Below are 25,467 nucleotides of genomic sequence, written 5' to 3' on the forward strand. Positions count from 1 at the left end.
TTTAGTAATATGACGATTCAAGTGCCTCGATGAGTTTACTTGAATAAATATTTTGATTTGATTTGGAAACTATATTTTACTTTCAATATCAAAAATATCTCAATTGGAAAGATTTTGTATGTACTACAATAATGTACTATGTTTTACTTAGCTATATATATTTCTTCATTCATTAAAGACGCTAAATTTAATTATGTACTTACAAATTATATTAATCAATAAAGATGATGACTAGCTGGTTTTGGGCTAAGCTGCTTTGTTACGGACGGACAAAAAGGTCACTCATGGTAAGTGGTCACCATTGCACATACATTTGCATTGTAAGAAATATTAACCGTTCCTTAGATCGCCAATGCCACAAATCTTGGTAACGGAGTTCTGAACAAGGTGCGGCGTTTTTTTACGCCACAACAACTGTGCCTGCTGTACAAAACACAGGTACGGTCTTGCGTGGAATATTGCTCGCACCTTTGGGATGGCTCCGCTAAGTACCTACTGGAGGCCTTGGACCGGTTGCAGCGACGTGCCGTACGCATTATTGGCGTCGTAAAGGTCACAAACACCCTTGAACCTTTACAATTGCGTCGTGAGATAGCAGCACTGAGCGCTTTCTATCGACTGTATTACGGCGAGTGCTCTGAGGAATTATTCTCTATAATTCCTGCTTCCCCCTTCCTTCTTAAGTCTGCGCGAGCTGGTTCTAACTGTGACATCAATTCCATCGTGAACAAAGAAATTTGGCTACTCCGTTCTTTGTCGCACTTTCAAAAAATGGAATTCCTTACCAACTCACGTCTTCCCCTCCTCTTACAACCCGGGTTCCTTCAAACGAGGCGTGAAGAGGCATCTTGCGGGCCGGCTAGGCGAAGGCGGCTAGTGCAGAACGTTTTTCCCGTCTGTACTGGCCGTCGTCGCGTTTGGACTCTACTACCACTTACCATCAGGTGGAGTAGATTTGCCCTCCCGGCGAATATAAACATAAAAAAAAACTAAAGTGCTATATCCCTTGTGGCTGTGGTTACACTGGCTTATTCATACTTCAACTGGAACGCAACCATATTAAATATTGTTGCTTAGGGGTAGAATATATGATGAGTGGTAAGCCCTACCACCAAATATAAAAAAAATGTTTAAAAGTCATCAAGGATATGCTAGCACAAAAATAATACAATTAAAAAAACAGTAAGTATAACCTCTAACGACTAAATGTAAGTTACTGTTACGGCCCACGCCATTTTGAAATCGCGGCAAATGGCCGACCGTTAAGGCGGGAAAATGTATTTGCCCTAGAAATTAAAAGTCGGGGATTTTTATATCAATAAGTAACAGGCGTTGCATTAATTTTATCTCGGCTATTTTGGAGAACAGAATTACGTTCGAGTACAAGTATAAAAAAGCCGAGATGGCCTACCACTGAATTTTCATGTGCTTAATTTGTGTTTATAATTCATCTCATGCTTGACGGTGAAGGAAAACATCCTGAGGAAACCTGCATGTGCCTCATTTTACTGAAATTCTGCAACATGTATATACCACCAACATGCATTGGAACGTGGCGAAATAAGCTATAAAACCTTCTCCTCAAAAAGGAGAGGAGGCTTTAGCCCAGCTGTAGACTATTCACAGACTGTTACTGTACTTTACAAGTATACTAGATATAAATAATAAGTGATGTTACAAAATATAGAAAGGACAATGGGACTGACGAGCCTGTGTAGAACAAAAGTCTCTAAATTAAATAAAGAAAAAAAACAATTTTACTAGGCAAATTTGTTATCCGACTACATGGCGCGAAGCGTTAGTGACAATTGTTTATTATACGTATATAATATATATGTTAAAAATAAGAACTGTCAAAAAATTATATTATTTATAGTTTCTTAATATCTATATTTAGTGTTTCTAGAGTCAAGTACTCTAGAAACACTAATAATATGAAATGGTCATATAAACTCGAAGTTAAATAATTTGTATGAAATTAGATTTTATTTGAAAAGTTAGCCAGCCAGTGTAATTACAGGCACAAGGGATATAACATCATAGTTCCCAAGGTTGGGGGCGCATTGGCGATGGAAGCGATGGTTAACATTTCTTACAATGCCAATGTCTATGGGCGTTAGTGATCACTTACCATCAGGTGACCCATATGCTCGTCCGGTTTCTTATACCATAAAATAAAAAGTTTTACAATCTCACCTACAGAAGCCGAAGCAAAAAATTATACAACAAACATCCACACGAAAAGCCGAGTTTTTACGTATAAGCTAGTTAATATATAAAATCAATGAAATTTATATATTACTATTGTGTATTCTAAAAGCGTATTATAGTATAATTCTAGTTTAAATTTGCCCTTAAAGGACGATAAGGACACCGCACTTTGAATGCAAAACTGAATTTATCGATATTTCAAACATTAATCATTAAGCTACTTCAGCTCTAATGATTTAGAGATGTGAGATGCTATGCAAATGAACGTTTCTTGGAATCTTATAATTTTATAGACGGTTGAAAAAATATTTCATTATTTTATCTTAAAATTTTATAGACGGTTAAAAAAATTTTTCATTGTTTTATCTTAAAATTAACTTAATAACAATAAAACTTGTGATGGAAATCTCGATGACCAATAATTAGTGCAAGCGACATTGTGCACAAGTGATTTGCACATAAAGTATAAATTACTTGGAGGATTGCATTGTTTATTTTTGTAACGTTCGAGTTTCCTGCCGATCTCGATAGAATCTGTATTACTAACCGGTTTTGCATTAAATTTAACTTTGTAAAATGATTCAAAAGGGTTTGTAAGAGTATTTTTATATAAAATAATACGCCAACAACCTCGTGCCTGTACCAGTGTACGCATTCTCCTTTCAAACCGGAATACAACAATAAGTGCAAATAAGTACAAATAATAAGTGTTGCTATTTAGCGGTAGAATATCTGATGACTGAGTTTCTATCCATGGGCTTGCACAAAGCCCTACCACCAAGTAAAACTTACTGCTACTATGATGGCAATATTATCATTAATACATTAATTACATTAGAATTAATTACATTAAAGCGATAAATATAAAAATTAAAAATAACTACTGTACAAACCGTGACCGCGTGGAATGGTGGCAAGGATAGCACTTGAATAAAGTATATTTTAATTTTGTTACTGCCGCAAGAAAGTTTGAATTAATTCCGTAATGTGTATTGTTGTATTTAATTTATTAATTAATTATATGTAAAACTAAATGATTTAAATATTATTATAAAATTCAAGTTGAATGTAAACAAATGTAACAAAGGGGCCTAAAACAAGGATGCAACTGTTTTGTCCAAATTCATTAGCAATTTCAGTTTCGGGCGCCGACACTTGTGGAATATATTAACAAGTGTGCTGCGAGATATGAAGAGAACTGGAGGTGGCCTTTTATTTTAGACTAGTTTTCGCAAACAGTTTCACCTACGTATTAGGGGATGGGGTTAGGTGTTAGGTAAAAAATGTAACATATTTCCTTCTCAATCAATTTCCCATCTCAATTTCATTAAAATCAGTATATATCCCGAGCACATAGCCTCTGCTCCTGCGCATCATTTTCTAATATTTGCACCAAAACCCAAACCAAAATAAAGTAAAAAAAAAAAACATTTTGATATATTATACATTTGTGATTAGTTCACTTGCCTTTATATTGTCTCATCTCTTTTCTTTAAGAGAAAATAGACTGTGACAGACATACACGAGAGAGATTAATAATATAATACAGACATTAGGCAGATATCCTAGGTAGAGGCCTAACCCAGACACCAGCTACTCACACATTCTAGACCATGAATAATTAGATACAAATATCACCTTTCAATTATTATATAAGGTCTGTTTTTGTAAAGAGAAATAAATATTATAGATTTCAACACACAACTTACCTTTCTACCACCACCCCCCTCACACGCGGGTTGAAAACTAATACGAAATAAACTGATGAAACTCACGTTTCAATCTTCGTTAATCCAAGGCGTTGACGTCTACTCTATAATGAGAATAAGTTTCTAAGTAAAACAGCTTAAGCGTACCCGTTCTAAACTTCGCATCGAATAAATTTCTCCGCGGTATAACTGTGTAAACGTTTTAAATGTGTTTCGTATTAGTTGGGAGACGTTGCATTTTAATTAATAGCAAAAGTTAATTGTTATAAATTAACAAGAGCAACGACTTTTTGTACCCGGCTGGTACAATGACTCATCGGTTATTCTACTGATACCAACAAAACTTTCGTCTCGAAGTCGGTTTAATTTGGGCGTATGTCTTGTGCAAGTCACGCATCACATATTGTACCGCCAAATAGCAATACTTAGTTATGATCTGTTTTAAAGGGTGAGTGAACCGGTCTCATTACAACAAGGGTTATAACATCTTAGTTCCTATGGTTGGTGGCGCATTGGTAATGTAAATGTTTAATATTTCTTACAGTGTCAATGTCTATGGGCGGTGGTAATAAATTACCATCAAGTGGGCTATTTGTCCGTACGTCTTACTTATTATATATATATAAAAACTTAGAATAGAAAGTAAAATATTTTGCGATCTTTTTTTATCATTCGATTTTTATAGTTAAACTTCAGCTATTAATCGGGACGAGATTACTTCCAGCGATAAAACTTTTTGATATATTTGAAAGTCCTTTCACTAAATACACCCTTACACTAAAATTAAACATTTTAAATATACTAAAAAAATAGCCAAAAGGGTTCATTCAAGGTCATTCTCAAAGTGCTATTATCCATGAAATCACTAAATGTACCCATAAACCTTTTTTTTAATTTAACAACAGAGCCGTTTTGCACGCTTTTTGTGATTCTTTTGTAAACAGATGATGACTATGCAGTCGAAAAACAGTAGTAAAGTTTGTGTTTACTTGAAGAAAATATTTAAATTTTTTCATACATACATAACATTACAGAATGTGTATTAAGGAACAACAGTTAATATTTTTATCTATTTAAATGTATGCCTCAATGATTCTTTAGCTTAAGATTATAGACTGCACGAATAGCCCTCGTTTGCGGCAATAATATCGCACAGCAGCTACCCCAAAGCATAATGCCGTATGATATTATGCTGTAAAAGTACTTGAAAGGTCTAAGGAGCCATACAACTTAGGTATGATAAATAGTTTTATAAGACATATGCCGCAGAGCTTAGGCTATTCGCCATTCGTTTATATTGGGGCCCATTGCAACTTGGTATCAAAAGTAAGGGCAAGAAATGTATTTGAATCATCAGTATTTTTAAAATTACTTGCAAGTGTTATTTCTCCAATATTTTTAATGAGAAAAATGCTTCTAATAACTATTGGCGCGTCTCGGGGTACGAGCGACTCGTGTGTCGAGTACGACGGCAAATGGCATGATGCTCTCTTATGCCGTCGTACCCCCTCGTAGTTGCCGGTATCTACCCCCCGGTGTGTGTTGCTATATATTATTATTATGATAATAAAAATATATTTAATAATATATTTTACTACATAATAAATGATTGGTTCTCTTTGATTACAAATTATTTCACATCAGCCAATCAGGGTGTCCCGTGGTGCCAGGTTTTTTTTCTTATGTTTTATAAGAAGTAGTTCTAAAGTTAAACCTAAAAAGAAAGCCAATGAGGCTAATAAATTCCTCAAGGTTTTGTCCCAGTACATATTGTAGCGCGCTGGCTCCTCGCCAAGCGAGTCAGCGGAACACGTGATGCACTGTTTCTAGTGATGAGACGATATCGATAGATGATTCTCGATATTTCGCTTCGCAAATTTTGATTTTTTTCATATTGAAATTATTTGATTTATTTGCAAAAACTAAATAATAAGCAAATTGATTTTTTATGCAGAATAACAAATAAGTTGCTTATATTTTGTTAATAACTTGGTGGTAGGCCTTTGTACAAGCCCTCTGTACCACTCATCGTATATTCTATCGCCAAGCAGCAATACTAAATATTTGTTGTGTTCCGGTTTGAATGGTGAGTGAACCAGTGTAACTATAAGTACAAGATACAAAACATATACAGTTGGTGACGCATTGGCGATGTAAGGGATGATTAATATTTCTTATAATGTCTTCGTTGGGCGTTGGTGACCACTTACATCAGGTGGTCGAAAAATTTTGCACAAATAAATAAAATCAAATTCTAATATGTTACATATATCGATAAACGAAATCACATCACTACAAGAATCGTTTGCAATAATCGACAGCCCATAGACCGCAGCGAGTGCCTTATCTTCGACGGAACTATATAGACTTGCAATTTTGTTGGGTTCCGCATTCAGCGCTGAAAACGGTAATAAGACTTCCGTTGATGTAATAAAGTGTTTTGTCAGTTCGAATTTTGTTATATTTTATAAAATTTTATATTTATAACGTCTTTATTGTAATTTGAAATAGTTTTCGTGTAAATATTACGAAGTTGTGGTATTGTAAACTGTATCAAAAATTTTATTTATATAACACTGCTAGCTAGTACTTGGAGACTCGGACTTAGAGATCTAAGGCCCCTAGGACTTAGACATTTGGGGCCTTTCGATTCCGAAGTGGTTTGAGTAAAATTATGTTATATTTGTATTATATATATTATATAGTATATCTATTTTTTTCTTTCGGCTGGTGGGCTCCTTGGGCCCTAGTACAAATACAGGGTTCAGTATTTCTCCCACGATAATATATTTCTTGGTATGCATTCGTTTTCTAATCTATAAATATATATATTTTATTTGGGATGATCGTAAGCGATCCGATACATGAAATTTTTCTCAAGACGTCATCCTTCACGGCCAACTAACCCTTAAAGCTTAAATTTGATTCATTTCCAATTTTCAATTGACCATATGACAGTTACGTAATAAAATAATCCCACATTCCTAAGCTTTCTAGACTCAGAAGTTTCAGGTGCGCGATAGTCAGTCAGTCATAAACGATTTTTTTAAATATTTTTTTTTTTTTTATAGAATAGGAAGGCGGACGAGCATTTGGGCCACCTGATGTAAGTGGTCACCAACGCTCTTAGACATTAGCATTGTAAGAAATGTCAACCATCGCTTACATATGCAATGCGCCACCAACCTTGGGAACTAAGATTTTATGTCCCTTGTGCCTGTAATTACACTGGCTCACTCACCCTTAAAACCGGAACACAACAATATCAAGTATTGCTGTTTTGCGGTAGAATATCTGATGAGTGGGTGGTACCTACCCAGACGAGCTTGCACAAAGCCCTACCACCAGTAAATTATAGATGTAATCTAGAACACGATAATAATTGTTCCTTATTCTTTCCATTTCTTACTTTAATGAAACATACCTTCACATCTCACTTTCTACTCAAATAAATATCACTTAACACGGCCCAGACATACACGTAGATATTAGTAATTGTTTTTTCAAATCAGAGACTTGAATATCACATATTTACTAGGTACTAATATTTTCTTATGCATACCATCATCCTAAGAAATATTCTTATGTTGTAGTATTATGCAATACATATGTGGTATATATATTCAGTTACTGCAACAATTGGTAAGCTCTCACGCTCCGTAACTTGACTAACAAGCCTAAGAGTAAGTCTTGCAAATGTTACACACAATTCAAAAGAATGCACAACATAATACTTTAAATATTACTTAATGATGACGTCCTCCTGACGGATTCCGGTCAATTTCAAGAGAGATTAGCCAACTGCGCAGGACATATTATAGTGCACAAGTTTGTGCGCGGACACAGGTGCACTCTGTATTCCCTAACTTTCATAATCCGATGGAAATAAAGTCCGGCACAACGAGAAAGGATTCAGGCGCAGGATCAACGGCTTTTTGTGCTTTCCGAGGCATAGGAGTGTACAACTTCCAACTTCCGCGCTGCTTCTGCGAATTTTTCGACAGAACACCTTTATCGGCCCAAACTGGGGTTTGAACCAATGACCTCGAGAGATGTGGCCTTATATATAATCACTAGATCATCGAGCCATTAATTTATTTATTTTAAATTATTTAATAACACGTTTTAGTAGTTAAAAAAATCAATCAATCAACAGCCAATCATTGTCCACTGCTGAACATAGGCCTCTCCCGTAACAGCCTGTGAATGTCCCACTGCTGGGCTAAAGGCCTCCTCTCCTCTTTTTGAGGAGAAGGTTTGGAGCTTATTCCACCACGCTGCTCCAATGCGGGTTGGTAGAATTCACATGTGGCAGAATTTCAGTGAAATGAGACACATGCAGGTTTCCTCACGATGTTTTCCTTCACCGTAAAGCACGAGATGAATTATAATCACAAATTAAGCACATGAAAATTCAGTGGTGCTTGCCCGGGTTTGAACCCACGATCATCGGTTAAGATTCACGCGTTCTTACCACAGGGCCATCTCGGCCAACTCACAAAGAGATGATTTCACTTTGACCAAGGCCTCTCCCAAGGTGCGCCAAAGCTCCCTGTCCTCCGCCTTCCGCATCCAGTTGGTGCCCGCCACCTTTTTAAGGTCATCGGTCCACCTGGCTGGAGAGCACCCTACTTGCTGCGCTTGCGCTTGAAAAAAATACAAATAGCATTTTATTGGCCTGATTTAAGGCTATATACTATAAATATATATAGTAAATAATAATAAAAACACACATATAGTTGCCTCGACGGTTTGTCCGTGTGTGTCACATCTCACCGCAGATATTTAGCGTTTAGATCCAGCGCGTTACGACAAGATGTATGCCAAGTTCTTGATGGATATCCAGCTCGCCCGATTTTAGTATTGCTATGTTTCGGTTTATTTTCATGTTAAACTATTGCTATATAAACATATATATGCTTATAAATAATTAAATACATTACAAATATTCCTATTTATCCCTCCAATTAAGCGTAAAGCTTGTGTTAATAAGGGCGATAATAAGCGACCTAAGCTCAATGGGTTAGGAGCGTATTTGTGATTTTTTAATCGCCTGTCGACCCGTTGAACAATTGACGCAATTTGGAAAATAATTTGGTAAGAGTGATAAGGGTAGGTATTATTCGTAACACGGTGATTATCATGATGAATATATATTACCTGTAGTTCGTTTCTTTAAGAACTCGACCGTGAAATGTTGACCACATGATGATAATGTTACGATTATTATGGACACGGTCGCATATCAATTACTGATATTTTACGGCCGTTTTCTGCGGTGAATTTCATGTTTTTTCTTACAGAATACCCCCACTGGTCGACCGAGCTAGGGTCAATTAGTCAAATACTGCGTTTTTTCAGGCAAGACATTTATAAGTATTGATTGTATTAGAGAAACTTAAAAAAAACTATACATTATCTAAATACAAAATTTCAGCCAGTTTTCTTGATACATGAAATATATACTCTTATGTACAAGAATTGTTCGTTTAATATTATAAGATATTTATACAAGAACATGAAACTTACGCTTGTTGTTATAACGTCAATATATAAGCGGGTGAAAATGCGAAGCGCATCTACTTATATAATAATATTATATACTAAATCCTTCTTTAAAATGTGCTGAATTTTGGTAAGTTTTATGTATATTTCTGAAATTAGGGAATACTAAAAAAACTTCTCCTTATTTATTCGTATAGATAGAAGATATATGTAAGTAAATTAATTTATTTTGAATCATGTCATGTTACAATATTAAATTTCATGTAAAACCATCAGTTTTTTTAAACTATAGGACGAGCGTATTGGCTGACATTGATGGTAAGTGGACACCACCGCCCATATACATCGGCATTGTAAGAAATGTTAACCATTGCTTACATCGACAATGCGCCAGTAACTTTGGTAACTAAGATGTTATGTTTCTTGTGCCTGTAATTACACTGGCTCACTCACCCTTCAAACCGGAACGCAACAATACCCAGACAGACGAGCTTTTACAAAGCCCTACCACCAAAAGATGTATGTATGTAACATACAGCACTCTAAAACATATTATTAAGTTTTAACAAATACTTTTGTTGAAGAAAGAAAGTTGTTTGGATATATGTGTATAATAATGGTTTTGGTGATTGTAACAAAAAATAAAAAGAAATAACGTACATTATTTTCTTTAATAAAAACAATAAATTATTTACATATTTTCCTAATGATAATTTTCTTAAAATAACACGATGTCATCACTGACATAATTTTTTTTTATATACAAATAGTTATGTTTAAGAGAAATCACATTTAAGTCATTGCCTATTTTAAATAATGATTAAAAAAGTGAACTGAGCCTGTCTAGCTGTCAAATGCACATGGGCGGCTCTTGAAACGTGTTTATTTTAAGCGGTGACATTGGTTTGACATAAAAATATTTTTTTCTCAGAGTACTACATACAACTGTTTAATTCTAATTATATTTAATATCTTATCTTATTACTATTGTAATAGAGATATCTAGCAGCACTGAGCGCTTTCTATCGACTGTATCACGGCGAGTGCTCTGAGGAATTATTCTCTCTAATTCCTGCTTCCCCCTTCCTTCTTAAGTCCACGCGAGCTGGTTCTCGATGTCACTGCCTAACTGTGACATCAATTCCATCGCGAACAAAGAAATTTGGCAACTCCTTTCTTTGTCGCACTTCCAAAAAATGGAATTCCTTACCAGCTCACGTGTTCCCCTCCTCTTACAACCCGGGTTCCTTCAAACGAGGCGTGAAGAGGCATCTTGCGGGCCGGCAAGGCGAAGGCGGCTAGTGCAGAACGTTTTTCCCGTCTGTACTGGCCGTCGTCGCGTTTGGACTCTACTACCACTTACCATCAGGTGGAGTAGAGTCATTTGCCCTCCCGGCGAATATAAAAAAAAAAGTCATATGAAGAAAGAATGATCTATGAACTTTCGCCTAACTTATTTTCTTATTTCTGTAAGAAATTATTAATTGTGTAAAATCACAAAAAACGTAACACAGATTAAATATACATTCGGGATATCCGGTAGTGGACCTTGAATGCTGGACAGCCTTGAAGTGGCTTCAGGCATTATCCAAGCAAAGCTTGAGTGTTAAAGATTGACAGATATCTGAAGCGTAGTAATCGTGAGATAGTTCAATTTCGTTAATAGAACGCAGATTGAACATCGAGATGTCGATTAGTATAAAAATCTCGACATTATATTAATTTCGCCGTTACGAATTTTCTTGCAATTCATATTTATTAAGTCACTATATAGAAGTCAATGTAATTTTTCTTATTTATTTAATTATAATATATATAAAATTATATTAACTATGTTACATTTATCAGTTTTATTTTCGGATGGACGTCAAAATTTAACGTAATTCAAATTATTAAGTTGTTTGAAATAATTATTATAATACTACATGAACAAATCTGTTTATATTAATAAATATTAATGTTTTTTTTAAATATATTTATAAGTATGAGAGATGATATTTATTCTTATCTATCTATATATCTAAAACATCATTTGAAAGTCAAATATTTATTGATCCTATTGATGAAATTTTCCGAAAGAATAGGTTTTGCAGCTATACGATCCCGTAAGCTCGCTATAGTTGATGCCAAATACGAAGCTGGATTAGATGTAACAAAATTAACGGAGCGTGGAGTTGTTACAATAAAATTCGATTTTAAATTATTATAAATATTTTTACCACCAATTAGCACAACGTTTTCAGTTGTCGAATCGTATTTAACCGCTTTGTTACTACCAGCTGTTATATCATCTATATGTAATGGAGTAGGACTTGGTGCTCTTGTGAATAGATCTTTTATATCATCATAAGCGGGTCTAACTGGAATTGATGCTGTTGTCGATATTGGATTGAAATTAAATTTAGATTTGTAAGGTTGGTAGTTATTGGTGTAGTCAGCGGTATAGTCGTAATATTCGTTTGAATTGAATTGTTCTAGATTTTCTTTAACCGGTATTATCTGTCTGTTTTGATTTTGATTTATATTTGATTTTGGTTTATTGTAATTATTAGGATGAATGTTATAGTTATTTTTGTTATAATTATCTTTGTTTGTTTCATCATCGTCGTATCTAACGTTGGCATTGTAGCCGTTTTCATCGGCTGTGTACGAAACGATTTGTGTTCTACCGTCCGGGAGTCGAACTCTGTATTCTCCATTAGTAGCCGAACCACTGCTCTGTTGTGAATGCGAGAAATCATCACCCGTTTTGTGGTCTCTTACGGCGTAAGAGAATGCGTAATTTTGATTCTGTAAAAATAAATATTATCAAATTGTATTTTAATTAAAAAAATATAAATAAGTGTAAATTGTAAGTGATTACAATATAAAATTTTTACTTGGGGGTAGGACTTTGGGCAAGCCTGTTGGATTAGGTACCCACTCATAAAATATTCTACCTTCAAACAGCAATACTTAATATTGTTGTGTTTAATTTGAAGCGTGAGTGAGCCCGTGTAACTACATTGAACGCACTAACAATGTAAGTAATATTTCTTACAGTGTCAATGGGCGGTGGACACTTACCATCAGGTGGCCCATTTGCACTTCCGCCTCCCTGTCTCATACAAAAAATAAAATTTTTTTGAAAGGAGACAGATGGTCAATTTGATGGTTGTAAATACCATTGCTTATATACATATTTTGTAACATATAGAGTTAATGTCAAGATGGATATAGCCATCAGAAATAGATGTATCGTGTAAGCATAAACACGAAACTCACCGCAATCAGAAAGCGATATACGACATTGATCATAATAATTATCACATTTCAAAAACACACACATCAAAATAGTACATAAGTCGGTTGTAAACATTTCACGGGTGAGTAATGAAGTGAGTTCTTACAGAATAGCAATACATTTTCTCGTAGACGACTTTTAAATTAAGGATAAATAATAATTTTCATAAATATATGAAAAATTATACGATAGTAACAAAATGAGGATTAACAAATATATTTAAATACATATATTAAACCATAAAATTAATTATAAATATCATACCTCGTTATGATCGTATACAGGATTGTGGTTTTCATCAGATACGTCGTTGTTTTCATAACGGTTTGCGTAATCCAGGTTTTTCGGCTGGGATTTAATCTATGGAATAATATTTTAAGTAATATATGAGTGTATTATAATTGTTATCATTACATTAACCGACTCGTCGGTCTAGTGGCTTGATTATAGTGCCTACCGAAGTCCTGGATTCAAATCTCTACGTTCTTTCGTGTATTTCGAAAAATGGGAAGTGTCACACTAATAACATCTTTGTTTCACCCTATTACTGAAAATTTATAGACAGAAAAAGCCATTCAGGCGCAGAACCGATATCTTTACATGCTTTCAGGGCACGGTAATGTATTCACTTTTAATAATTTTCGATAGAAAACTCAATTACTTTTTATTGGTCCGAGCTGGGGATTGAACACAGGTTCTCGGTATTTTGCGGCCTTGATAATAGCCACCAATCCAACTAATTTAGGATCTACTAATCAGATTTGTTATTAGCTCGTTGTTGGTCCGACCAGGGTATTGACCCCAATAATTAGGAGTCTACAGACTTATAACCCAGATAATACACCAAGAAAAAAAAAACCTAAAACACTTTAATACATGAACTATCTAACACACATAATTATTCACTTCAATTACTGAAAGTAGGTCCTGCGATAAGTGCGTTCAACCATAAAACTATTCAGCTTTATAATACAGAATTTATAGTCTCATGGCATAGTATGTTTTTAATTAGCGCGAAATATATTACCTGGTAATTGTTGTAAAGTTTCTCTTTATGTAAATTCAATAGGTTTTGTTGGGCATTATCCGATAATGCCTTGTATATTGGGGGTAATGCTGTTCGTCCCTGTAAAGAAATATCATATATTATCATTCACTCATTTGCTTTTAGCTTTATAATTAGTTTTATATAATTTTTGCTAATTTGTATTTATTCAAAAGACTACTAAGGAAGGTGGACGAGCATCTGGTACACATGACGGTAAGTATTCACCAACGGCCATAGACATTGGCATTGTAAGAAATGTCAACTATCGCTTACATAGCCAATGCGCAACCAACCTTGGGACCTAAGATTTTATGTCCCTTGTGCCTGTAATTACACTGGCTCACTCACCCTTCAAACCGGAATACAATAATAGCAAGTACTGCTGTTTTGCGGTAGAATTTACTGGTGGTAGGGCTTTGTGCAAGCTCGTCTGGGTAGGTACCACCCACTCATCAGATATTCTACCGCAAAACAGCAATACTTGATATTGTTGTGTTCCGGTTTGAAGGGTGAGTGAGCCAGTGTAATTACAGGCACAAGGGACATAAAATCTTAGTTCCCAAGGTTGGTGGCGCATTGGATATGTAAGCGATGGTTGACATTTCTTACAATGCCAATGTCTAAGAGCGTTGGTGACCACTTACCATCAGGTGGCCCATATGCTCGTCCGCCTTCCTTTACTATAAAAAAAAAAAAAAAAAAAAGAATATCTAATGAGTGGGTGGAATCTACCCAGACAAACTTGCACAAAGCCATTAGTACTTTAAAATGTATTGAAAAAAAAAACAATTTGATAAACAACACGCTATTTTGCATAACATGAATCGATTGAGTATTTAACTTAATGCGTACAGAGTTTCAATTGAATAGAAATGTGCATTTATATAGAACAATTACAGAATGACAAACAACAGTTGTGGATTTATCTTACCGCAACACCTGCACGAAGCGTAATCAATCATTCGCCATAAGAGCACATTCAAAGAAAAAATAATAATATTGCATCATTTCGACTGGAGACGCTTCTAAAATAGCGGTTTATTTAAGAAAACATAAAATAGTATATTATGTCTAAGTTCATATATTGATCGTTTTTTTAATTCTGAAACGCAGATTGTGATGCTGTATATATATATATATATATATATATATATATATATATATATATATATATATATATAAATAAGTAAGGTACAGTAAAAAATGCAAGGACGTCAAAGCTTAGCGAATGCTTACGTTATAAAATGTATCTATTTAAAATAATCTAAATAGCATTTTATAAGCATATATAAATTATGACGAGTTCAAGCGCATGATACGGCTTTGCGTGTTTTCACGAGTGTGCACGCATCTAACTTCCAGACTCCGGGCTGCTAATATTTCAACACAACATTTTTACTGACCCGACTTAATTAGACCACCGAGGCAGTAATTAGAATATAATAATAATAATAATATCGTGGGTCATTTTTCACACACGGCCATCTGATACCAAATTAAGCTTGTACAAAGCTTGTACTATGGAAACCAGATAACTGATATACTACATATATTACTTTTCTTTTGTAAATACATATTTATATAGATAATTACACCCAGACTCAGGACAAACAGACATGTTCATGCACACAAATGTCTCTCCCGGGTGGGAATCGAACCCACAACCTTCGGCGTGAAAGGCAAGTATCTACCAACCACGCCAACCAGCTCGTTAAATATTAGAATATAGAAATATATATTGAATAACATAATTCTACAATTACTATCAACTATATTTATTGTCTGAATAAAGTTGCCAAACGTTAAAATACAAAAACCTGTGTCGGTATTAAATTAGGCGGGACATTTTGTGTCTTAAAGCCGAATTAATTTTTTTTAAATATGGAATTATTTGTTTAATTAAGATATATCTTCTAATACTTGGCATCTCGCTCGCTCACCAAGCACTGCATGGGAGAATCCAGCTACTAGGTAAATTGAAATAATTCCTTACGAGGTTACACATCTGATTTGCAAATATTATTAGTAAGTATACGTATTTATTGCAATGCCGTTTTCAAATTACTGTTAATTGATTAAATAAAAACATAATTGTTCATGGATTTGAATCCAACACCTCCTGTTAAAAGTCAACGTGTTCTATCCACAAAGAAATTTTCGCTTAATACATGGTTGGTTGAAAGAGATTTACGCTACTCTAATGGCCCGACTGATGTATCCAAGTCGCCTTAAGGCAAGTCATGCTGGATAGCCACAATAAGGAAGATGCCCTACTTAGCCCAATAGATTGTCACTCAAAGTTGGTGGAACTTTACTTGCAGAAGTAGGACATATTATGCCTTAAAGTTCAAGTTCTCTCGCTTGTTAGTAATCGAAAGAAACCTTCGAAAGTCTTCAGAGATATCTTGTTAAATTTTAATTGGGCTTATTTTTTTCAGAATCTTTGTTATTCTCACACGGATTATATCATTTACAGTCACAACAAAATTCATGATAGTTTAATTGAGCATACAAATATCAACAATTGTATATTTAAAAGTGATAAAAATATATATTTATGATAATATAAAAATGAAATTGTGGGTAGTTGAAAACAAATTTTGAGGCAGACAGTACTATATATTTATATATATATATGTAAACTTAACCCACAAATGAGTAATATTTTATGCCTAGACTTTGAAGTATAGCCAAGATGGCCTAGTGGTTAGAACGCGTGAATCTTAACCGATGATCGTGGGTTCAAGCCCGGGCAACTGAATTTTCATGTGCTTAATTAGTGTTTATAATTCATTTCGTACTTGACGGTGAAGGAAAATGTCGTGAGGAAACCTACATGTGTCTAATTTCAATGAAAATGGAAATTGGAGCAGCGTGGTGGAAAAAGCTCCAAACCTTTTCCTCAAAGTGGAGAAGAGGCGTTAGCCCATTAGTTGGACATTAACAGGCTGTTACTGTACTTCGAAGTTAGGGTACCCAAAAATTTGGTTTGTAGGATAATATTTTGTGTAATAGTATTACATAGATAGACTAGCAAGTGGGTCACGTGATTGGAAGTGATCACCAGAGCACATAGACATTGACACTGTAATTGCTGTCAATTGATTGAAGGCGTGAAATTGATTGAGCCGTGACAACCAGATTTCACGCATGTGTTTGATATGTTTTAATATATATTAAGACGTTCATTGTTAATTCCCTCCAAACAGTTAAATCTACAAGAAACTCCATGTGTATTTAAACGTTGATAAATAGAAAAACTCATATACAAGAAATAATAATAATCAATATGAATTGGTTTGTAACACGTAACCAAAAGCGTGTTAAAAACAGTTCAAGCGGTTTGATGAAACTCACCAAAGTCAGTTGCCAAGCTGCAATCGACATACAAACAGTTAAATTTAAATTAAAACTTTATTTTAAAATATTTGTGGAAAATTCAACAAATGCGTATGAGTATGCGGTATAAGTAGTAATGCTTATTTCACTTTTTTATACAAAAAATCTATTTGCGCGCTTTGTGGATAAGGCCGAGTCATATACCGTCACGGCAAACGGCTTTACGTCCTGCTATGCCATCATCGATAGACCCTTGTGTGCGTGGCGCATATACCATATACTTCGTATGCTATATAATATAATAGTAAGAATAATACATTTACAGTACAGTACAGTAACAGCCTGTGAATGTCCCACAGCTGGGCCAAGGCCTCCTCTCCCTTTTTGAGAAGAAGGTTTATTTTAAATTAAACTTTGTATATAATTACCGGAATCTATGATTATAACTAATTAGATGTTTATTATTTAACTCGCAATCAATTGCTTATTATTTACTTCCAAGGAAAGTTATTAAAACAAACTCGGCATCATATGACTTAATTGTAATCCAACAATTTTGCTCAATTATGATTCGAAACAGGCTATTCAAGGGCCATCAATCGGTATTCATTCCTGTAAAACACAGAAAGCCCCTAATTACCCTTCTCATTATGTAAAAGACTTTATGTAATTACCATTGAATTTTACTTTATTGTTCCAAGATTTCTAAGTCAGTCCGAGTTTTAGAACCGAGATGGCCGTACACGTGGATCATAATCGAAGATTGGATTAGGCAACAATTAGTTTTAATGTACGTAATTTGTTTTTATTTTTATCTCATAAATAAAAACTGGGCTGGGCTAAGGCCTCCTCTCCCTTTTTGAGGAGAAGGTTTGAAGCTTATTCCACCACGCTGCTCCAATGCGGGTTGGTAGAATAAACATGTGGTAGAATTTCAATGAAATTAGTCACTAGCAGGTTTCCTCACGATGTTTCCCTTCACCGTCAAGCACGAGATGAATTGTAAACACAAATTAAGGACATGAAAATTCAGTAGTGCTAGCCCGGGTTTGAACCCACGATCATCGGTTAAGATTCACGCGTTCTAACCACTAGGCTATCTCGGTTTTTTTTTATCTCATGCACGTGGTTAAGGAAACTTCGTTGTGTCGATTGAAATTTCGTCTAATGTATCCAGCAAAATGCTCTGGAGTAGATGTTCTCCTTAAAAGGAGTTACGGTTATTACTCAGCATTATGATATTTATATTATAATTAATGTATTTATATTATTGTTATTTTATCCATAGATTTAGGTATACAATTTTTAGTATGAACTCAGTTATCACGTGATTTTTTTAAATTATATGATTTATATGATTATATGAATTATATGATTTTTTTAAAAATAAATAATAGGCTAGAGCCTATGCCTGTTATACTATCTCACTTGAATGAAGAAAATAAAAACAAACCAAAAACATAATCGTTTTTCAAAACAAGCACTTACCTCATAATTAATGTATTCATTATACCCGCCATTTTTCAGTGTATCCGCATAAGGGACGGTATTGTAGGAAGTTGCTTGATATTCAACATTATTAAAGGTATCTGAGAAGTCCTTATCATAAAGATCTTGTCCGAAATTTTGATTAGAATTCAAATATGGCTTAAAAATATTATTAATTTGGGATGATTGAGCAATGGAATTGTTGGGTGGGTTTGGATTAAGGTCACTTCTGAGGATTGATTCGATGAGAGGTCGCGATGTCACCACAAGAGGTGGTCGGGGAGATGGTGGCGCGTCGTTCGGGAACAGAACTGGTCCTTTCCTGAAAGATATAAATAGACTTAAATATTCATTTGTATATCTAAAAGCGATTCTGAATATCTTGTTCAGGTAATTAATTAAATCGAAGTTTCTGTCTGTGATTTCAAAAAAGTTAAAATTTTTTAAGTGAATATGACTGTATTAGATAACCACTGCTACCTTGTAATTTAAATATATTATATGTATGTATTCAAGTGGGCATTATGTATGTACTCCATAACAGCCGCGGGTTTTGCTAGTGGTACATATTATTCATAGTATCGTTACAACCCGTAAACGTCTTACTTTTAAGCAAAAGTGTCTTTTCCTCACATGAAGAAGATATCTCTTATACCATAATGCTTCATAAATAGCAGAATTTGATACAGCTGAACAAACAGGCTTGACATGCTTTCCCAGCAATAAAATATAGCCGACTTTTAAGTCCAAGTTACGTGTGAGAATTCCATTGTGGGATTCGAATCCAGTACCTCAGGGGCAGCGTACAAACTAGCTATTAGCCATGAATTTGCTAGCTTGTTCGTGGATACATTTAATCAAAGTAAAGATCGCTTTCATTGATAATTACCAGTTGCTAATGGGAAATCCATAGTAAGAGCAATCAATACAACAGACGGACGGAACTTTTAACTATCCAAGCTAACGACTGTTGTTTAATGAAAATAGTATTAAACTCGTACAAATGGCTTGGAATAGATCTCCTGTAGCAGTCGTAGTAAAATTGATCATTTGTTGACTCACTTATAAGCTATTGTAGGATATATATTGCTATTAGATAAATTACGAGCGCCGAGTTCGTCTCATATTTGGTGGAGAAGGAATTCTCGTATTAAATCTACGTGTCTAATTTAACTTCAATTCTGCCATATGTGACCAGAATTGGAGCGTGGTGAATAAGTTCAACAATTTCTTCTCAAAAAGAGAGGATGAAAATAGATTATTACTTTGGATATTCTACAATGAGCTTTAAATAAACACTACTGAGTTATATGTGCTTTATTTGTGTTGATATTCATCTCGGGCTTGATGGTGAAGGAAAAATTCGTTAGAAAACCTTTCTCAGTTGAAAATTGTCCACATGTAATTCCTCTAATAGAATTAGCTCAAGGTTCTCTTTAAGTGGGGAGGCCATTTCCAAGTAATTGCATATTAACAGGTTATTGCAGGCATTACATTTAGTGGAACAGTTATTTTACTATTTTTCTTATAATTTTTTTTCTTTATTCTAGGAACGTATCAGTTTCATGGCATATTTTAGTTATTAACTAATAACTCAAAATTAGACGTATATAGTGTTAACCGTTCCTTAACTCACTTGGTCGGTTCCACTTTTGTTTCCTTTAAGAACTGCAGTTGATACGGATGAAAATTGAAGTTCCTCGGTCCGAGAAGACTCGCTGGCGTCGGTAATTCTTGTGAGATGACTCCAGTTATCAAGAGGAATAAAGTGATCATGGTTTAACTGAAATTGTAGAAACTTTTTAGTGCATTGAGTAACGATATATCCCATAAAAATAAAACTTAAGTATTATTCTTAAAATATATAAATAATAACTTTAGAATATAAATCATGTATTGCATACACAATCATGTAGGTATATATATAAGCGATATACCACTCATCACGAGATCTAAACTAACCGCCCGATTGACTTGAAATTTGTCACAGGTACTCCTTCCCCGACAAAGACGCTCTCTAAGAACGGATTTTATGCAAACCCTAATATATATTATTCTTATATTTTAGAACATAAACAAAACAATTTGAAACAAAAACGAACAATGCAAGGTTATTTGATAGTAACATTATGGTATAATAACTCAATTTATATAATACATCTCATGTTATAATATTTTATCCCCAATTCCTTATATAATAAATAAAAAAGATTTCATTTCTCCCCTCCTCATTACATAACTTATTATTTGAACACTACCTGACACTTCGTTAGAGGTATACATGATCCCATTGATAACGTGGTGTTAATGAGCAATGAAACTTAAGCCGTGACAAACGTCAATTGTCCTGTACTGAACAGTAATTGTGGTTCGGATGATCAAGTAATAGTGTGCAAATGTCGCTATTAAATTAATATTATTGAATCTAAGGACTTTGAAATGTGCTACAATATGAGCGATATTGTTTTGAAAACACTTAGTTCTGATTTTACTAGAAAATATGAAAATCAAATAATGTTAATTAATAGAAATTATTAGTTTATATATGCTATACATTTATTTTTTTGGCCTTGTTGGTCTAGCTGCTAGATATTAGTCCACAGATAGCAAGGTCTTCAAACTCCACGTCGGGACGATAAAGCAAGCCAAAAGAAAACGGGCTACCGAGTTGCTTAATACGCGTTTTTATGTACTCTTAGTACAAATTATATAAATTGTAGAAGCCGAGCGACTTTCTGTAATTTGTTCGTCCGACATGGTCAGTGTGTACGTGCGGCACGGTCGAGTGTTCTCAATACAATGATTTCGAACCCCACTCACGATAATTCATGTAACTGTCAAAGCGTCTTATGTCACTGTCAGTGTTGCCATTAGTCGTACACGAGTCAAAACTAAGACTATATTTAATTACTATTATTTATTACCTAACATATATATAAAAGCTAAGGGTACAGTTAGTTTTTATTCTAGCCAAACGTCGCATGTCACTTTCAGACATTGATCAATAGTGTTCTGAGGCTAGATTCGAGTTTGTTCTTTAGACTAGGTTTACAGCCCTTTATCTTTGCATACAGAAAAACAGGGCGCTCTCAGAATGATGTCTTTAATTATCATCATGACACTACAAGAGACATTTTAAAGATTTCCAAACATAATAGGACACGTTGCTTAAAACGGGACAGTCCCACTCAAAACGTAAAAAATGGACACCTTACTTATGACGTATGTCTAATTGTTGAAATTTAACCTTTCACAACTTAAGATCCCCAATGGTAAGTTTTCACTTTCAGTTCAATTTAAACCTAATATATAAACCTTCACAACACCGAATGCAGCAATTTGTCTGTCCGTCTGTCAGAAAAGATGGATTAAGTTGTATTTCATAAGATATGTTCTGTTTTCTGATGAAAATAACGTACATCTAACTTTGATATATTAGGGTAATGTATAATGAGTTCAGTTCATGGGTAATGTTGGTTGGTGAATGTTCCTTCTACATATGAAGTTATTAATTTTCTAAAATTTACAAAATAATTTAATATGTTCAGCTTATTGATGCAGTATATTTCTGATCTACTTCATCTCCATTATAAAGGGATTTTTTATAAGGATGCTCATAAACCGAGCTCGTAACCACCAATATATGTATTTGGTGTCGAAGAATAACTGCATCCTCAAATGCATATACATAGTTTACATGACATGACACCCTATAAAAAATACGGGACGGCAAAAAATTGACGTCCTCTTGATCTCGGCTACAGCAGCCAATCTCACGATCGAATCACGAATTTTATATCTAATTATTAGTGGTACATATGAATTGTATTTTGATAATGGATATGGTGGTAGTATAGTGGGTTTAAAATACTTAGTATTTTTGTGTTCTCGTTTAAAGAGTAAGTGAGTCAATGTAACTATAGACGGAAGGGGGTTTATGTTCTAGCTATCTTTTTAAATTCCAGTTTGCTAATGTCAATGAGCAGTTTTGAACTCAGGTGGCCCAATTACCAGTCTGCCTATTTTAAGTAAAAATAAATTAAATTATTTCGACGATGCTGATTGATTTTACCAGGCGCCGTATACCTGCTGTAAATAAAAAAAAATCAATCAAACAAACAAAAGTTACACGTATCGTACAACGGTTATAAATGTGTGCAAATTGAATAAAAACTTTGAAAACATCGTATTTACTGTCGTGATTGCATCATTGTTTTGTGAGAACTCGCTGTCACAGATAGCAGCCATGTTGGATCTGTCACGGTAACTATTGTTCGCGTGAGAAAATGGCGGATATTGTTACTTTAATGAAATACAACGTAGAGAAGTGTGACGATCAACGTGTTTACAATGGATGATATTTTTTTTTAATTTCGGCACTTCTCAATAATGAGGGTAACTTTGAAGTTATATCAAAACTTACACCTTGCCGGGGGGCCCCAAAGCCACGGGCACCATCTAGTAATATGTCTATATAAATGAACTTTTTTTTTTCAAAAACTATGAACTTATTAGAATTCACCTCGCGAATGAAAAATAACATGGTGTAATCATCCGCATTGGAGAAGCGTGATGGAATAAGCTTCTAACTATATTTTTAAGAGGATAGAAGGCTCGGCCTAGCTGTTGGACATTTACGAGCTTTTTTCTTTAAGCTTTCGGGTTTTTTTTTCAAGCTATTTTTAATTAGTTGTCCTATCTTTCTGCGGGTAGTTTGTTGTTGAGAACAGTAGGGCAAGTAGCCTTCAAGCAGGACTCTCTCACTCAAAACAGGATATATCATCATGTTATGCGTACCATGTGTAAATTAAAACTTAGAAAAAATCGTTATTTTACTAAACCTAAGTTACTACCGGAAATGTGGATTTGATCGAGCAGTACCGGCTAGAAATTTGTTTTTACTCTTTACATGTTCCTTATTTTTTTCATAAATTAAATTACCTAAGTATGTTTATTAAATGCAATTAAATTATAGCTTATCCTGCATGAATAACGACTACTTTATATAAGTAGCGTATAATGTTAATGCCGTAGTGAGAATAAAGTGTTATTAAAAAAGTCTAGTGTTTCATAGTCATTTCATCTGATTCAGAAACAAACCCCTTATAGGACCACTTTCATTTTTGTCACTGTTTATAATTCTCCGAACGTATTAGACGAGAAATGTTGAAAATATGAACATATGCACATTTTTACTTGATCACAGATAATAAACATATCCATAATTAATCAAATTATGATTTTATAAGCTCATTTTGAGGGTAATTTAAAATATTAATTAATTATTGCTTACTCCTTAAGTATCCTTCAAATCACAAAATAACACAATATAATAAAATCACTTATTTTTTACAAATGTCACAGATAGTAAAATAAATAATTAAACAACAGAAAAAATTCTGAAAATTAAATAAACGACTTTTGATCTTAGCGTTGTTTAAATTAAAAAATAATAAATAAGATGGCGTTTATTTCAATCAGCTGTTATTTGCGCGCGAGTTCGACTTAAAATGTTAATTGTGTTGGTGTCAACGACTTTTATTGTTGAGTCTACAATAAGCTATCGAGTTTTGTAATCGGGTTGCATCTTTAGATAGCAAGCAAGACAAAACGTTTTATAACACACTTTTATTAATATTTGATTATCAATTTATAATATGTGATTATCAATTTATAATTTATAATAGGTAAGTGGTCACCATAACTTATCAATTTATACATATACACTGTAAAAAATTTTAACAATTTATACCTTACATCCCCAATTTGGCAAGCTTGGGAAGTAAGATGTTGTGCCAGTAGTTACACTGGCTCACTACCCTCATTCATGTACATCTGACAACTTGTTTGCAAAATTTTATTATGTTTGGTTGAGTAGTTAAGACATGAACGTGAATGTTAATATAACAAACAAATAAATTCATTTTCGCATTTATAATATTTGTAAGGACTTAACCGAATTTATATAAATCCACTACTTTTTTATTAATAATTATTAAAAAACATCTTCGAACCGAGATGGCCTAGTGATTAAAAAATAGTATATCTCAAGACGTTGAACTTTTTTTAAATTATTATGTTGGGTATGCTGACCGGCAAATAGGCCACTTGATGGTAAGTGTTCACCACCTCCCATAGACATTAGTGCTATAAGAATTATTAACAATACATCACCAATGCGCTGCCAACCTTGGGAACTAAGATGTTATGTCGTTTGAGCCTGTAGTTACATTAGCTAACCCTTCAAACCGGAACACAACAATACCGAGCATTGCTGCTTGGTGGTACAATATATGATGAATGAGTGGTACATACCCAGAGGGACTTCCCCAAAGCCCTACCACTAAGTAATAAACGAATTGTTTAAAATATTTACCGTTAAACATCTGTCTGTATGTAACAGTTAAATAAAAACAGTGCTTGTGATATAAATTTTAAATCAAATGAAGCCAAGGGAAATAGCTTGTTCATAAAAACAATTCCACAAGCAAGTTATAACCACGTAAATAGCTGTAAGGTATGGGAAAAATATTTTTTACATTAATTAAAATTCTAATTGGCAACTTATCTTATTTTCTTACAGCCGTTGTCTGCGGGCACAATTGCTTTACCTATTTACGGAATTATTAACCTACACATTGTAACTTACTAGAATAAGAACCGTTAGACCCAATGGCTAGATCACGTGAATATGTACCAAATATTGCTGGTCCGGGGAATGCGTTCCCATGAGCTTCATTTGTAATAATAATAGTCTCCACATTGTTAAGTACCTCTATGTTCTTTTATGTACCCATGTAGAGTAACAAACAAACTCACTTTTGCATTATTAATTTCAGTAAGGATTCATCTCGTGTTTGTGTTGGACGAAAGCCCGTCAGACG

The 25,467-nt window shown here is 34.2% G+C and overlaps 1 protein-coding gene across 1 annotated transcript; it reads right to left on the bottom strand.

Moving 5' to 3' along the window:
* Window positions 1-11,453: 11,453 nt before the first annotated feature.
* Window positions 11,454-20,359, bottom strand: LOC126778378 (probable serine/threonine-protein kinase clkA). The gene is made up of 6 exons (XM_050501869.1): window positions 20,220-20,359; window positions 18,584-18,905; window positions 13,736-13,834; window positions 12,973-13,068; window positions 12,016-12,215; window positions 11,454-11,928 (listed from the first exon to the last, which is right to left on the bottom strand). Exons 1-6 carry the CDS (start codon window positions 20,357-20,359, stop codon window positions 11,454-11,456), a joined length of 1,332 nt encoding a protein of 443 aa, XP_050357826.1.
* Between the last annotated feature and the right edge of the window lie 5,108 nt (window positions 20,360-25,467).

Source organism: Nymphalis io, chromosome 26, assembly GCF_905147045.1.
Source record: "Nymphalis io chromosome 26, ilAglIoxx1.1, whole genome shotgun sequence".
NCBI lineage: Eukaryota > Metazoa > Arthropoda > Insecta > Lepidoptera > Nymphalidae > Nymphalis > Nymphalis io.